The following is a 15627-nucleotide window of genomic DNA, read 5'->3' as shown; positions in this document are numbered from 1 at the left end:
CAAGGAATATGTTATACTGTTGTAGGTAGGCAGTAGGAGCCATTAAAGAATTTTAAGTCAGGAAGTAACATCAAATCTTCTGACTGTATAAGAAGGTGGACTGGTGGAATGAGAGAAGCTGAAGGACTGTTAGAAGGCTAGTGGAATGGTACAGGCAATAGATGATGTGGCCTGTGTCATGACAGTGAAGAGTTAGGAAGTAGAATAGAGAGCTGATGGGGCCAGCAAATGGATGTGGGTATAAGAAATAAGGAGTTACTGAGGATGTCTCAAGGTTGTTTTAATTTTTTTTTTTTTTTTTTTTTTTTGTGGTACGCGGGCCCCTCACCACTGTGGCCTCTCCCGTTGCGGAGCACAGGCTCCGGACACGCAGGCCCAGCGGCCACGGCCCACGGGCCCAGCCGCTCCGCGGCATGCGGGACCCTCCCAGACCGGGGCACGAACCTGCGTCCCCCGCATCGGCAGGTGGGCTCCCAACCACTGCGCCACCAGGGAAGCCCTCGTTTATATCATTTTAAAAAAATTAGATCCCACATATAAGTGATATCATATATTTGTTTTTCTTAAAAGACATCTTAAAAACACAGAAATAATATTTAATAATAATTTTTTTGTTTCAGCAACTTGTCCCTCCCCCCTCAACATTATGAATACTGTTCTGTCAGTAATAAAGATTTATTTTCTTCTTTTTGATGACTGTATAATATTCTATTGTGTGGATGTACCACAATTTTTAAAAATTATTTTTTATTGGAGTATATTTGATTTACAGTGTTGTGTTAGTTTCTGCTGTACAGCAAAGAGAATCAGTTATACATATACATATAGCCACTCTTATTTTAGATTCTTTTCCCATATAGGTCATTACAGAGTATTGAGTAGAGTTCCCTGTGCTATACAGTAGGTTCTTATTAGTCATGTACCACAATTAGTTATGTACCACAATTTAAGAAAGGATTTAGCCAGTTCTTTTTTGATAGATAATAGGGTTATTTGCAATTTTTTTATTCATTTAAATTTAAAAATGCTGTATTGAAATATACCTAAAAACTAAACTAGAGATCAAATACTAGAGATGTAATATTGGGTGAAAGAGTATGACCATTTAAAGATTTAGTAGCTAATTCCTAAAGGTTGTACCAATTTGTGCCCTGTACCTTACCCAGCTGTATAGGAGTGCACGTTTCTCTTCACCTGTCAACACTGGTATTAACCAGTCTTTTAATTATTACTCAGTCTTATAGGTGAAAAATAATACCTTATTTTACTTTATATTTTTAAAAATTATTGAGATTGAGCCTCTTGTATATCTTTGTAAACTGCTTGTTCTTTATCCAGTTATTTGGCAAAAGGAAATTAAGCTAGCCCTTGCCCCATACTTTTTTACATTTGCCTTTTGAGGTTAATATTTTAAAATATAAGTTCTTATTTTAGAGATGTATGTGGAATAGGTTTAAGAGAATAGACAGTATCTATTCTATTCCTAGATAACATTTGGAAGTCCTTTTTGATTTTGTTTTTAAGGGATTGGGGTATAAAATTGGAGAGAAACAAAATATTGACAGTTTATTTTGTAGTGTTTTTCATAAATACCAAAAAAGATTTTGATGAATCCTATTTTTGTTGAATATACAAATCAAACTATGTTTTTGTTATTTGCTGTTCTTCTGTCATGTTAATCCACCTTTGGAGCGTTAATACATACCAGTCTTAGTTGGATAAGTTAACAACATACTGAAATAACTAGCTTTTTTTGATTCCTGATATGTGAACTTCTAAGAAAGGGATTGATCTCATCACACAGCCTAGTAGAGATTGTTCTAGGATATCTAATTGAGTTGCTTACTCCTTCCAGGGTGTTCCTGAAAAGAAAGTACTTCCAATCACTGTCCCCAGGTCACCGGCCTTTGCTCTGAAGAACAGAATCAGAATGCCCACCAAAGAAGATGAGGTGATTCCCTGGGATGGGGGTTTCTACTCCTTCTACATAATCAATCTAAGCATTATTCTTTCTTAAACTTAGTGGAATACAAAGGCCATCACTCTTGTCTGGAGTTGTCCTAACAGTGGGTATGAATTATTGATCACCTGTTTTTGCTCTTCTAAAAACAAAGTAGTTAGTAAGGGTATGAATCTTTTGGCTTTCAGTGGTAACTGGTTGTAACTTATTGGAGTTATGTTTGTTTCTGTTGCATTGGAAATCACCCTGTTGTAATGTGGATCAAAAGTTCCCAAGACCTATACTCTGTTTTGCCCCAGCTATTGTCACCTTTCAGTGAGGGACTTCTAAAATTCATACTAAGCAGTTACATCCACCCTGTCCTTAACTATCTCCATTAATCCAAGGGTTGCAAAGGTGACTGTGTGGTGATGGTTCATGAAGTTGGAATATATAAACTGTCATTGATCAGGCTAGTTTCTTGTTACATCTCCCATTTTATCTATAAATATCCAGAGTTAGGGTAATTTTACAGCAGATCTCAGACATAAGCCTTTTTATAGGTTCATTTGAAACTAAAATACACAGTAATCTTATGTTACCAGCTTGAATCCAATCAACTTACTTGGTCCTATTCTGGGTTTGGCAACTGGGAATACTCCCAGTCACATGTTTTAGTGGAGTCTGAAGTCTGGGTCAAAGAAGAGGCCAAGGTATATGCTTGGTTAGTACTTTTCTTCTGTTCTTCATTTTATTCAAACTGTTTGATATCATTTAGTTTTTACAACCTTCCTGTGAAAAATTTTAGATCCTTTAAGAGTAATTGTGTTAGTTTATCAAATGCTTTCACACTGGTTTCACCCAGGAGAGTTGGTAGATACCCCTCTTTGATAGAAAAGGAAGCTAAGACACCTGAGAGGTTGAGTGACTTGCCTTAATTAATGACTTCTCTCATATAATGTCTTCTGACTCCACATTCAGAGGAGGTGAGAGAGAGCGAGGAATCTTGTTTCTAAACTGCATTTTTTTCTTTAGGAAGAGGAGGAGCCAGTAGTGATAAGAGCTCAACCTGTGCCATATTTTGGAATGCCTTTTAAGCCCCAAGTCCCAATGGGGAGAACTGTGGAAATATGCCCTTTCTCTTTTGATTCTCGAGACAAAGAACGTCAGTTACAGAAGGAGAAGAAAATAAAAGAACTGCAGAAAGGGGAGGTAGGTGTTGCCATTTCTGCAAGTAGCATAGTACTATTCTTTGATCCCTCAAAGGTAATCTTTTATGTTGCACTTTTAACTATAAATCACTGACTTCCTTTGATCCCTCTAAGAGCCTTATGAAGTATAAATAGGGCAAGTAATTTAAAGTGCCATTAAATTACTTGCCCTATTTATACTTCATAAGGCTATTTAAGTGCCATTCTGGCACAAGGAGCTTAAGTGACTTGCCCATGACCATGCTGCTAGTTATTGGCAATATTGGGAGGAAAACCTTGATTTCCTTTTGAACCCATTACTCTTTCTGCTACACCATGCTGCTTTGAAAACTGGCCTTTCCTATTTTTTAGATTCATCCAAATATTCTGGAGCAGCTGTTGCTTTCTGGCTAGAAAGGCCTTATCTTAAATCTTACATTTTCTTTTCTGTTAGGTGCCCAAATTCAAGGCGCTTCCTTTGCCTCATTTTGACACCATTAACCTGCCAGAGAAGAAGGTGAAGAATACAACCCAGGTTGAGCCTTTCTGCTTTGAGACCGACAGAAGAGGTGCTCTGAAGGCACAGACTTGGAAGCACCAGGTGGGGATGGGGAGAGCAGCTAAAATGTGAATTGTTTGATTGTTGATTCGTTACAATAGGTAGACCCACTACCCCGAACTTCTTCTGGGAACTAACATACCGGATTATTTTAGGGGCTGTCACTGTAATCAGGGGTCAGCAAACTTTTTCTATTAAAAAGTTTGCTATATATTATTTTAGGTTGTGCAGGTGGTCTCTGTCACATGTTCTCTGTGTATGTGTGTTTCAACCCTTTAAAAATATAAAAGCCATTTTAAGCTCAAGGGCTATACAAAACGAGGTTGCAAACTGGATTTGGCTTGCGGCTTAAGTTTGCTGATCTCTGCTGTAAGTGATCACCTGGGGAATGTGAGAACTGTTAGGCTTTTTTTGTGTCAGGAGATTCTTAAAGGTCTCATCTATTCCATTTATTAGACTTGTTCATTAAATGTTCACTCCTTTCTGTTGGTGCTTTGATAAGAAACTGAGAATAGATTCTCAACATGGGATGTTGTTTTCGCAACAGAGTGTGCTATTTGCTGTTTATAGATGACAGGTGATTTAAAACAGTCGGTTGGTTGTTGGCTGGTTTAATTGGATCTAATTCTGCCCTGTCTGGAAAAAAATCTCCTGAATCCCTAAATTTGTCAGTATTGGTATTGTCTCTTATTCTGGACTCTGTCCAAAAGGGGCTCTGGCCTAATCTTTGTTTGTAGAAAGTCATCCCTCTTGAAGCCCAAGAGATATGATTGCTTAAGTTACTAAATATAGGCTCCCTGTTGGTACTGTTCTCTAGGAGAACTTAGGACAGTTGCTTTGGAAGCAGTAGTGAATCTCTCGTTCAAGGATCATGACATGGAATGTCTGTATGTGGGATATTTTCCATAACAAAAAGATTTTTAAAAATTTTTCAGTCATACATAAAAGTAGAATAGTATAATGAACTTCCATGAACTGTCACCTGGTTTTCTAGGGATCAAAACTTGGAAAATCTTATTTCACCTCACTTCTACCTGCTCATCTCTATACTGTATACTTCTGCCTATACAAGATTACTTTGAAGCAAATCCTAGGTGTCATCTCATTTTATCCAAAAATACTTCAATGTGTAACTTTAAAATATAAGGATTAAAAGAATTTCATAACCACAATACTATTATCATACTTAAAAAGATTAACAGTAATTCCTTAATAATGACAAATAGTCAGCATTCATATATCCCCTAATCTCTCATTTTTTAAACAGTTGAATTGTTCAAATCAGGATCCAGAAAAGGTCCACATTTTATATTTGTTTGATAAATCTCTAAATCCCTTTTAATCTAAAGGCTGCTCTACTTGCATTTTATATGTTGAATAAACTGGATTGTTTTTCCTATTGGTTTTTTTTATATGAATAATATGACCATTTATTTTAAAAGTATATGTGTTTACACGTATATGATATGAAAGGGGTTATACACTAAAATGTTAATAATAGTTATTTATGGTGGGATTATAGGTGACCTTATAGAATTTCATTTTTAATTTTCATCCATTTTTTAAAAATTTTTATTTTTTTATACAGCTGGTTCTTACTAGTTATCCATTTTATACATATTAGTGTATACATGTCAATCTCAATTTCCCAATTTATCCCACCACCACCACCACCCCGCACTGACTTTCCCCCTTGGTGTCCATACGTTTGTTCTTTATATCTGTGTCTCTCTTTCTGCCCTGCAAACTGGTTCATCTGTACCATTTTTCTAGGTTCCACATATATGTGTTAATATATGATATTTGTTTTTCTCTTTCTGACTTAGTTCACTCTGTATGGCAGTCTCTAGATCCATCCATGTCTCTACAAATGACCCAGTTTTGTTCCTTTTTATGGCTGACTAATATTCCATTGTATACATGTACCACATCTTCTTTATCCATTCGTCTGTTGATGGGCATTTAGGTTGCTTCCATGACCTGGCTATTGTAAATAGTGCTGCAGTGAACACTGGGGTGCATGTGTCTTTTTGAATTATGCTTTTCTCTGGGTATATGCCCAGTGGTGGGATTGCTGTGTCATATGGTAATTCTATTTTTAGTTTTTTAAGGAACCACCATGCTGTTCTCCATAGTGGCTGTATCAATTTACATTCCCACCAGCAGTGCAAGAGGGTTCCCTTTTCTCCACACCCTCTCCAGCATTTGTTGTTTGTAGACTTTCTTTTGATGTCCATTCTATCTGGTGTGAGGTGATACCTCACTGTAGTTTTGATTTGCATTTCTCTAATAATTAGTAATGTTGAGCAGCTTTTCATGTGCTTCTTGGCCATCTGTATGTCTTCTTTGGAGAAATGTCTATTTAGGTCTTCTGGCCATTTTTGGATTGGGTTGTTTGTTTTTTTAACATTGAGCTGCATGAGCTGTTTATATATTTTGGAGATCAATCCTTTGTCCGTTTGCAAATATTTTCTACCATTCTGAGGGTTGTCCTTTCGTCTTGTTTGTAGTTTCCTTTGCTTTGCAAAAGCTTTTAAGTTTCATCAGATCCCATTTGTTTATTTTTGTTTTTATTTCCATTATTCTAGGAGGTGGATCAAAAAAGATCTTGCTGTGATTTATGTCAAAGAGTGTTCTTCCTATGTTTTCCTCTAAGAGTTTTATAGTGTCCTGTCTTACATTTAGGTCTCTAATCCATTATGAGTTTATTTTTGTGTATGGTATTAGGGAGTGTTCTAATTTCATTCTTTTACATGTAGCTGTCCAGTTTTCCTAGCACCACTTATTGAAGAGACTGTCTTTTCTCCATTGTATATCCTTGCCTCCTTTGTCATAGATTAGTTGACCATAGGTACATGGGTTTATCTCTGGGCTTTCTATCCTGTTCCATTGATCTATATTTCTGTTTTGGTGCCAGTACCATATTGTCTTGATTACTGTAGCTTTGTAGTATAGTCTGAAGTCAGGGAGTCTGATTCCTCCAGCTCTGTTTTTTTCCCTCAAGACTGCTTTGGCTATTCGGGGTCTTTTGTGCCTCCATACAAATTTTAAGATTTTTTGTTCTAGTTCTATAAAAAATGCCATTGGTAATTTGATAGAGATTGCATTGAATCTGTAGATTGCTTTGTGTAGTATAGTCATTTTCACAATGTTTTCTTCAAATCCAAGAACATGGTATATCTCTCCATCTGTTTGTATCATCTTTACATCAGTGTCTTATAGTTTCTGCATACAGGTCTTTTGTCTCCCTAGGTAGATTTATTCCTAGGTATTTTATTCTTTTTATTGCAGTGGTAAATGGGAGTGTTTCCTTAATTTCTCTTTCAGATTTTTCATCATTAGTTTATAGGAATGCAAGAGATTTCTGTGCATCAATTTTGTATTGTATCCTGCAGCTTTACCAAATTCATTGATTAGCTCTAGTAGTTTTCTGGTGGCATCTTTAGGATTCTCTATGTATAGTATCATGTTATCTGCAAACAGTGACAGTTTTACTTCTTCTTTTCCAATCTGTATTCCTTTTATTTTTTTTTCTTCTCTCATTGCCATGGCTAGGACTTCCAAAACTATGTTGAATAATAGTGGCGAGAGTTTTCCTATAGGTTTTACAATCTGGATTTTGCTCATTGTATTCCCAACGTGTTGATTAATATGTTCCTCTATCTCCTGTATTTCCTATAAATGAGTAGTCAGATCTAGAGGCTTGACTAAATTCTGGTTAGATTCTTTTTGGGGTTGGGAGGGAGAATACTTTACAGGTGATCACATCCAGGGGTATATTAATGTCTACTTGTTTATTTTTTGTGGTGTTAAGTAGGCCTTAAAAGTATCTTAAAGGTATTTTCTAGTTCTCAGTGGGTTCAGATGTTGTTCTACTTAATGTAAAAGGGATTTTAATTGAGTTTAGATTAAATCATCTGCTGTCTTTGTAGATGAAACTGTTCAGAAGCATTCGAACTTGAGTCATTGAGATGGTAGTTATGGAAAGTAGTGTGGCTGCTTATCTGACAGATTTTCTTTCTAACAGCTGGAGGAAGAACTAAAACAGCAGAAAGAAGCAGCTTGCTTCAAGGCTCGTCCAAACACCGTCATCTCCCAGGAGCCCTTTGTTCCTAAGAGAGAGAAAAAATCCCTTACTGGTAGTATTTTATGTATTCTTGGGGGATTGGGGCAGAATGGTTAGACTTCCTGGGACTCAGTTGTGTCAGTACGATGCTGTGTCAACCAGAAGCATCTGCCTGTAGAGGATCTAGTTTTTTCTCCCCTAGCTCTTTATTGAATCCAGCAGCTATGTTGATTTGTAGAGTGTGTTGGGGTCAGATTCATAGAACAAGCACCTGGCATTTCAACAACAATTTTACTTTCCCCACCCAGAGAGTAGCAAGTAAGTGAGGGAGAGCCAGGACTTCTTTCTGGAGTTCACCCTAAAGCAAGCCTTAGATAGAAAACATTTGATTCCTTAAGCACTGGGCAGCGTTTCAGAAAAGTGGGATTCTTTTCCTAAATCTCTCTCACAATCACTGTGTAGTTTTGAGCAAGCTACTTTACCTGTGTAGGTCTTGCTTTTCTCCTAATTAGATGTTTTATAGAGGCCCTTCCAATGATTTATAGGGGCCCTTAAAATTTTAGGACTTTTTGTATGTGGTTTACTCCACCTTTCTCCCAACTGGGCTTCCTTAGAGCTCCACCTTTCTGTTGCCATGCATATCTATCACTTGCTGGATCTGTGGGGCTAGGTTTATGCAAGTCTTGCTTGTGCACCAATATTCTCTCTGTTTCTGTACTCAGAGGGCCTTTCTGGTTCTCTAGTTCAAGAAACTTTTCAGCTGGCCACTGAGAAGAGAGCCAAGGAGCGGCAGGAGCTGGAGAAGAGGATGGCTGAGGTGGAAGCCCAGAAAGCCCAGCAGTTGGAGGAGGCCAGGCAACAGGAGGAAGAGCAACAGAAGGAGGAGCTGGCCAGACTACGGAAAGAACTGGTAACCGGGCAGCATGAGCGCTGACTAACCCATGGTTGCGTCTGTTTTGTTTTATCTGTACCTTGCCTTGTTCCAGAAAGGATCTAAGGTGGCCTCCAAGGATACATCAAAGTTGAGTGAAAATGAGAAGCCAGATAAACCAGGGGTGGTGACAAAGTTGAGGAGTGAACTAGGCTAAAGATGTGTACATTGTGATCCATGGATCTGCTAAGTGATATAAACAAGCTAGTTATTTAAAAAATACATTTATCTTTGATCCTGAATTCAGTCAGAATTTCTTCCAGGGGTCTAAATAAGGAGGACATCAGGTGCTATACCAGTGCACAGTGATATATTTGTAGGACTGTTTATTTAACTTTTCATTATTGCCTTAAGGCTTAAGGAAACCAATGTGTTTTACAATTAGAATACATAGGTAGGGAAGGACATGGGAATTGTGTGACAACTATATTTTCATTTTCCTCTTAATACTTGGCTCAAATTCCTTGGAGTTATAGTGCATATCATTCCAGGTGACCTTCCATGTTAACACTAGATAATGATTTAAATATTAGTTATCCAAAAAGAAAGCTTAATTCACATTAAGGACCCTTTCACTAGGAGGGCAGCAAGCCACATTAACTGCATTAATAAGGAAGAACACAGTTTTAGATGGAATTTCATATGCTTAGTAAAAGGATGAATATAGCAATATGTAAGTTGTTGAGGTTTTGTCTAAAAGTGCTAAGCCAGCAGCTGATACAGCTGTTGGTAGAGGTGACTGGCCACAGGAGGGCTCTAGGGACAAACTATTAAAGGGACTAGCTTCCTGACAAAATCCAAGCTACCATATGCTGATTGGATATACTCACAAAACCAGCCTCAAGTGTTTTGACTTTTCTTCAGCACTTGAATCCTGCCTCTTGTGTTTGTCTGTATCATAGAACCCTCTACTAATCTGGCTTGATTCAGGGTTGATTTTAGACTGTAAGAAGGATGGATGGGACCATGCCTTCTCCTGGCAACCCTTCTTGGTTATTTTATTTTATTTATTTATTTTTGTCCATGCTTTTGGTGAATATTAAGACTCAATAATCTTAAGATTGTACTCTGGCAAATTCTTAACATGTATCTCCTTTCTGCTGCAATTGAGTACAGCCCTGTTATACCCTAGTACTGAACAGTCAAACTGGAGATAGGTGCAAGCTGAGGGATCCAGCAAGACCTGAATAGAAACCTACTTGAGCTCCAGAGCTCTTGTGCTTTGCTGCTAGACTGTGTTGCCTCCCCACAACCCCCAAATTAGTGACTGGGATTTGCAAAACTATACAAAAATGTTCTCAAGAAGAGGAATAAAAACACCCATTAGTGTAGTTCTCTAACATCCTTATCAATGGTAACTTTATTTTTCTCACTCTGCAGGTACACAAGGCAAATCCAGTACGCAGGTACCAGGGTGTGGAAGTCAAGTCAAGTGACCAGCCCTTGACCGTGCCTGTATCGCCTAAGTTCTCCACTCGATTCCACTGCTAAACTCGGCTTTGAGCTGTGGACACCGTCTGGGAACCAGAGCTACTCTTCCCATTAAACCAGGAGCCTTCTTTGTCATGGGGGCATGGAGAGAACCCATTTCTCCAGGCTTTCTCCTGCCCATGCCTGACAGGTGTGGACTCCAATTTCATTGAGAGCTGTTTTCCTACATTATTGTGGCTAATAATAAGACTCAACTCATGTATGTCTCAACCAGACTCCATGTAGTTATTTCCTTGGAACCATCAGTTGACCTTTAATATGGGTCTTAACTCTGACTAGAATTTAAAGTCTCTGTATCAGTACAGTGTAATTTCTGTTGCCCTTACCCCCCGCCCCCCTTTTTTTTCTATTTTAATCAGAAAATAAAGATAGTTAAATACTGAGATAGGATTTAAGTCATGAATTAAATGAGGAGCCATCAGTAGTATGTCAGATTCTTTCCTCTTCTCTGTGCAAAATGAATTTAGAGTTAAGGAGCCCTTCGCTACGAGGGAGGAAGCCTCATTAACTGCATGACGAGGAAGAGACTTGACTGGCGGGAACCTCACAGCAGCCATCGGCTGGCTTTGGGTAGAGCTTGCTGTTCAGGCACGTTCTTCCCTTGTTGGTGCTGATAATAGGGGGTGCTGAGTAGTACACGTTTTAAGTCCTCCAGTGACCTAGATGGAATAAATATGTTTGTCTTCCCTCCCTGATTTTGTTATTTGATGTTTTTCAATCTGTCAGCCCCCTTTGGAGGTCACATCTTACTGGGGAAGTGGGTACTTTGAGAGGAGGGTCTAGGAACTTTTTTTTTTTTTTTGCGGTACGTGGGCCTCTCACTATTGTGGCCTCTCCCATTGTGGAGCACAGGCTCCGGACGCGCAGGCTCAGTGGCCATGGCTCACGGGCCCAGCCGCTCCGCGGCATGTGGGATCTTCCTGGACCGCGGCACGAACCCGTGTCCCCTGCATCAGCAGGCGGACTCTCAACCACTGCGCCACCAGGGAAGCCCTCTAGGAACTTTTAAAAGCATAGGCTCTGTCCTTAAAGGGAAGAGCTTTGTGACTTTTTTCTGTCTTATGTCAGAATATCCTTCCATATTTTGTTAACTCCCTCCTAGGAACCACTCTGGAAGCCTGTTATGCCTTCAAAACAGACTGTGCCTTCTCTAAATGTGTTTTTTCCCATCTGGTAAACTCTTCCTTATAAGACTCAGCTCTAGTAAAATCTTTTTCATAAATCTTTCCTTGACCATTCGACCTCCTCAGGTAAGGTACGATTTCCTTCTTTGTGCCTCCCAAATGTTTCTTATGTATATCTCTAGTAGAACCACTGAGTTACTTGTACTTGTTTACAAACTAGTAGAGATGAAGATAACTAAAATTATGTTAGTCCTTGAAGATAAAAATTATGTTAATCATATCTGTATTTCTCATAGTTGGCACAGAATTTGCTAGGTCCATGTTATCAATAGTGTATTTTCTTTTCGACTTGATATTGTTTATGAACTCTACTCTGTACCAGTCATCTTATTCCTGTGCCACGAGATATAAAAGCATCCATCTTCTGCCCAGGCTAGGCCTAGGCACTATATATGATATTAGACCTATGTTATATTCCTTTTGTTTATTAATTCAGTGACCATTATGTACAAGCCATTGTAGATTTAGTGACGGGCAACAAAGCAAGATGTGATTTGCAGATCCCTGGGCCTCCTGAAGGCCCACAGAGTGATACAAAATGCAGTTCCTTTATTCATTTCCTAGAGATACGTGGTGTACAGTTCCATAACAACTTGTGTAGTTCATTTAACAAATATTGATTCGGTACTAACTGTATATACATTGGCACTATTCTAGTCTCTGGGCATATAGCAATGAACAGAAATAGAAGACCTTGACTTCATGGAGGTTACCTTTTAGAAGGGGAGACAGACAATAAACAAGTAACTGTCCTCTTCTGTCAGGTGATAAATGTTTCTCTGACTGACTGCTGTGTGGAAAATAGACTGGGATGGGGACTTGGGGGCATGTAAGATTGGAAACAGGAAGGTGAGGAGGTTCTTGATGTTGTCCAGGTAAGAGCTGATAGTGGCCTGGGCTAGGGTGGTAGCAGTGGAGGTGATGAGAAATGGTTGGATTCTGAATGGATTTTGAAGCTGTAACTGACAAGACTTGCTAACAGATTGGACGCGGAGAGAGAGAGAGAGAAAGAGAGAGGGTAGATAAGGATGGTATTTAGATATCAGCCTCAAATAGAAATAGAGTTCTCCATCCCTTGTGCTGTGAAAAATCCAGTTCTACCCCAGTCCTCATATCTCTTGTGGATTCTCTGGGTGGGGGTGGCACAACTTCCTTTTCTGAGCACCTTTTGCTTTGGTTTTTCTCTGTTCATCTCTTGATCCTCTCTCTGTGTCTTTCCTCTGTAGCTTTTCTCCCTCCCATGTATCAGCAGTTCTCTAATAGTTCACTATCATTCATATATTGCCATCTAGTATCATTTTTTTCATGTATTTTGTCCATTTTTTGTTTTGGTTGTTTCAGGTAGAAGAATAAATCTGGCCCTCAAGTTGAGGGTTTTAGAAAGAGTGTTACATATTGAGAATTATGGACCTGTGGGATCCTTCCACTCCATTTGCTCCATTCTGGATTACCCCCTCTGGATACACCCACATCAGGGTGATATTGTTTGACAGTCTGTTACAGGCAACAGAGGGATTATATTATTTCAGAGCAAATAGCTTTTAAAATTAAGATGCCCTTGCTTCCCAGAATTTCCCAACTTCCTGGTGGTCTCCTCATCACAACCTGTCTAGTATTGAGCCCTTTCTTTCTGGACCACCTCACATGACCTTCATTTTTCTAGGACAGCCTCCCATTTCCCCTGAAACTCAAACTCTGCTTTTATTTTACAGAGAAATTCAGGTTCTTTATCCCTCAGGCCTTGTCCAAGAGGGAGCTTCTCTTTCAACACTCAGAGGTCACCCTGGAATTTTCCTAAACAAAGAACATGTCCTCTAATAGGATTTACTGAATTCTACTGAGAAATCTGGCTGCCACAGTTTGCTTGGCAGTTTTGCAAAACTCCTAGCACATGCGCACATTCAGATTGTTAGAATTCCCACACTTGCTGGGAAGGACTGTTTTCGGTGTTGTTTTGAACTTGGTCATGATTCCCCACTGCTAACAGTTTGTGCTAATTAATACAAGATTACCTTTCACTCTTAATTTGGTTGATCATTTTGTTCTTGTGTAATTGCTTTGTTCCCGTTTTGACTGCTGTTTTATGCTTTAACAGTTCTTTTCCACAGAATTTTGTCCTTGGAAAGTGGAGCTTGAGTGGTGGACACGCTGCAGTGGCAGTTGCTCCAGCATTTAATAGATAAGTCTTATACACAAACAATTGTAACACAGGATAAGATGTGATTGAGTAACATGAGACAGACAGAAAAAATGCTACAGGAGGGGTTTAGAGGTTCTTGTTGGAGGTGAGATTGCAGTTCTTAAAGATGTTTCTTTTTTTATGTAAAAATTATGAAAGTAGTATAGTCATCCCTCAGTATCCACAGGGGATTGGTTCCAGGACCCCCTGTGGATACCAAACTCCACGGATGCTCAAGTCACATTTAAAATGGTGTATTTTCATATAACCTATGCACATCCTCCCATATACTTTAAATCATCTCTAGATTACTTGTAATACCTAATACAATGTAAATCATTGTAAAGACAATGTAAATTATACATAAATAGTTGCACATGTACAGCAAATACAAGTTTTGTTTTTTGGAACTTTCTGAACTTTTTTTTTTTTTTTCCAAATATTTTTGATCTGGTTGGTTGAATCTATAGATATGGAACCTGTAGATACAGAGGGCTGACTGTACTGCCTTTTGGAAACAAAACAATACAGACTGTATAAAACAAAACACGAAAGTCTCTTACTTCCCCTACTCCCATTCCCCAGGAGTAACCCAGTATTAACAGTTGTGTATTCTTCCAGAATGTTTTTTATGTACACACACAGATTTATAGAGCATTTTTGATAACAATAAGATTATAGCGTTACGCATTTGCCTTTAATTTTAATTTGTTCTTTGAAGGTTATATATCACATCTTTCAAAATTCAAAAGCTACAAAGGGGTTCAGAGATAGTCAGTGCTGCCAGGTATGTTCCCTTGCAGAGATGGCGTCAGCCTATATGTATTCCTACCTGCTCCCTCTTATTTTTCCACAAATAGTGTCATAATTTACACTCTGTAGCTTGCTCTTTTCATATGTGTTCTGCATTGAATGATGTGGTTCAGGCACTACCTTAGGCATGTACTAGCTTTCTCCCTGGCTGAAGTATGAAGCCTCTTATGAGAATCTAGTGACGTGGAGGCAGACCTTGTGTGGGGTCTAGATGTCCTGACCTAGTGACCTCAGGTCCCAAAGGCTTGAGGTCAGGTCAGCAACACCTGCTCTTTTAATTCCTCCTGGCTTAGCTGAGCCTTGGGGGTTCATTGGCTTGAGTATCTGGTTAAACCTGTGTATCCCCTTAGGTCACTCTTGATATGCTTCCTTTTCAGTTCCCTTCTGAATCTTGTCTGCTGGGGAAGTTCCTCACTGCTGAGAGTAGCAGTTAAAAAAGCTGTCAGCCACGAGGCTTAGCTCCTATTTCTGCACAGGCAGGCTGAGTACAGCTTGGTGGTGTGGATCCAGGTAGGAATTGGTCAACATTCTGAATCCTGAGCTGCCATCTGCCTTGCAGCCTGCTGGGGTTCTCAGTTTAGACAACATATAAAGTTTCCTGGATACGGAACAAACCCAGGCCTATGGAAAGAGCAGGAAGGTTAAAGTGTGTGGTACTTTGAGCAGTGACGAAGGCATAACCAGGGAACTGACATGTTTGCTCCAATGCCAAGAATTCGAGGACAATTTGTTATCCAACTGAAGCCAGTGTAGTTGCTACAGAAAAGCCTGGGGACAAAAACATGCTTTTTCCTTGTTTTTGTCTTCCTGCATACCCACTCTATTTTCTAGTGCTGTAGTGAAGGTTACTGACCTAAAAAACAGAAATGTCTGATGGTGTTTGCTCTTCTCCTTCTTGCAAGAGAATATGAGGCTGGGCTCTGGTCAAAGCATGGATGGCTCTTATGTGCTGAAGGTATCAGCTTCCTGAAAGGGCTTGACAAATGCTAACATTGTACTTGGAGAAACCATAGTTGGAGGGGCTTAGGAAAATACTAGGTTTTATCAGGAATTATTTCACCAGACTAAGCCTAATCTGAAGACGTCAACTACCTTCTCTCTTTTTCTTAAAATTTTATTAAACAGAAGGGAAATAAGAATCTGGCCTGCGTGATCTGCCAAAACCCATGGGACTGGTATCCCAGAACCTCACAGGCAGGTGTGTGAATGGGTTAAGAATTGTTGCCTAGCTTATTTCGGCACTGATGGTATTCTCAGGGCTTCTTTCAGGAGCAA

General features: G+C 39.2%; 1 protein-coding gene across 3 annotated transcripts in view; it reads left to right on the top strand.

Annotated features, from left to right (window-relative positions):
- The window catches only part of TPX2 (TPX2 microtubule nucleation factor), a 55889-nt gene extending 45018 nt beyond the window's left edge, over nucleotides 1–10871 (top strand). For 2 of the 3 annotated variants that reach the window (XM_082645834.1, XM_082645835.1), the window contains exons 13-18: nucleotides 1856–1951; nucleotides 2975–3151; nucleotides 3584–3730; nucleotides 7716–7827; nucleotides 8477–8664; nucleotides 10066–10871. In XM_082645834.1, the coding sequence (XP_082501960.1) occupies nucleotides 1856–1951; nucleotides 2975–3151; nucleotides 3584–3730; nucleotides 7716–7827; nucleotides 8477–8664; nucleotides 10066–10176 (831 nt within the window). In that variant the 3' untranslated portion in view covers nucleotides 10177–10871. The remainder of the gene's footprint in view (nucleotides 1–1855; nucleotides 1952–2974; nucleotides 3152–3583; nucleotides 3731–7715; nucleotides 7828–8476; nucleotides 8665–10065) is intronic. The other variant, XM_082645836.1, reaches the window with a different exon arrangement.
- The last annotated feature ends 4756 nt before the right edge of the window (nucleotides 10872–15627 follow it).

This window comes from Mesoplodon mirus, assembly GCF_964341445.2.
Source record: "Mesoplodon mirus genome assembly, chromosome: 15".
Taxonomy (NCBI): Eukaryota; Metazoa; Chordata; class Mammalia; order Artiodactyla; family Ziphiidae; genus Mesoplodon; species Mesoplodon mirus.
The sequence above is the reverse complement of the archived record's forward strand: the minus strand, read 5'-3'. Positions and strand labels throughout refer to the sequence as shown.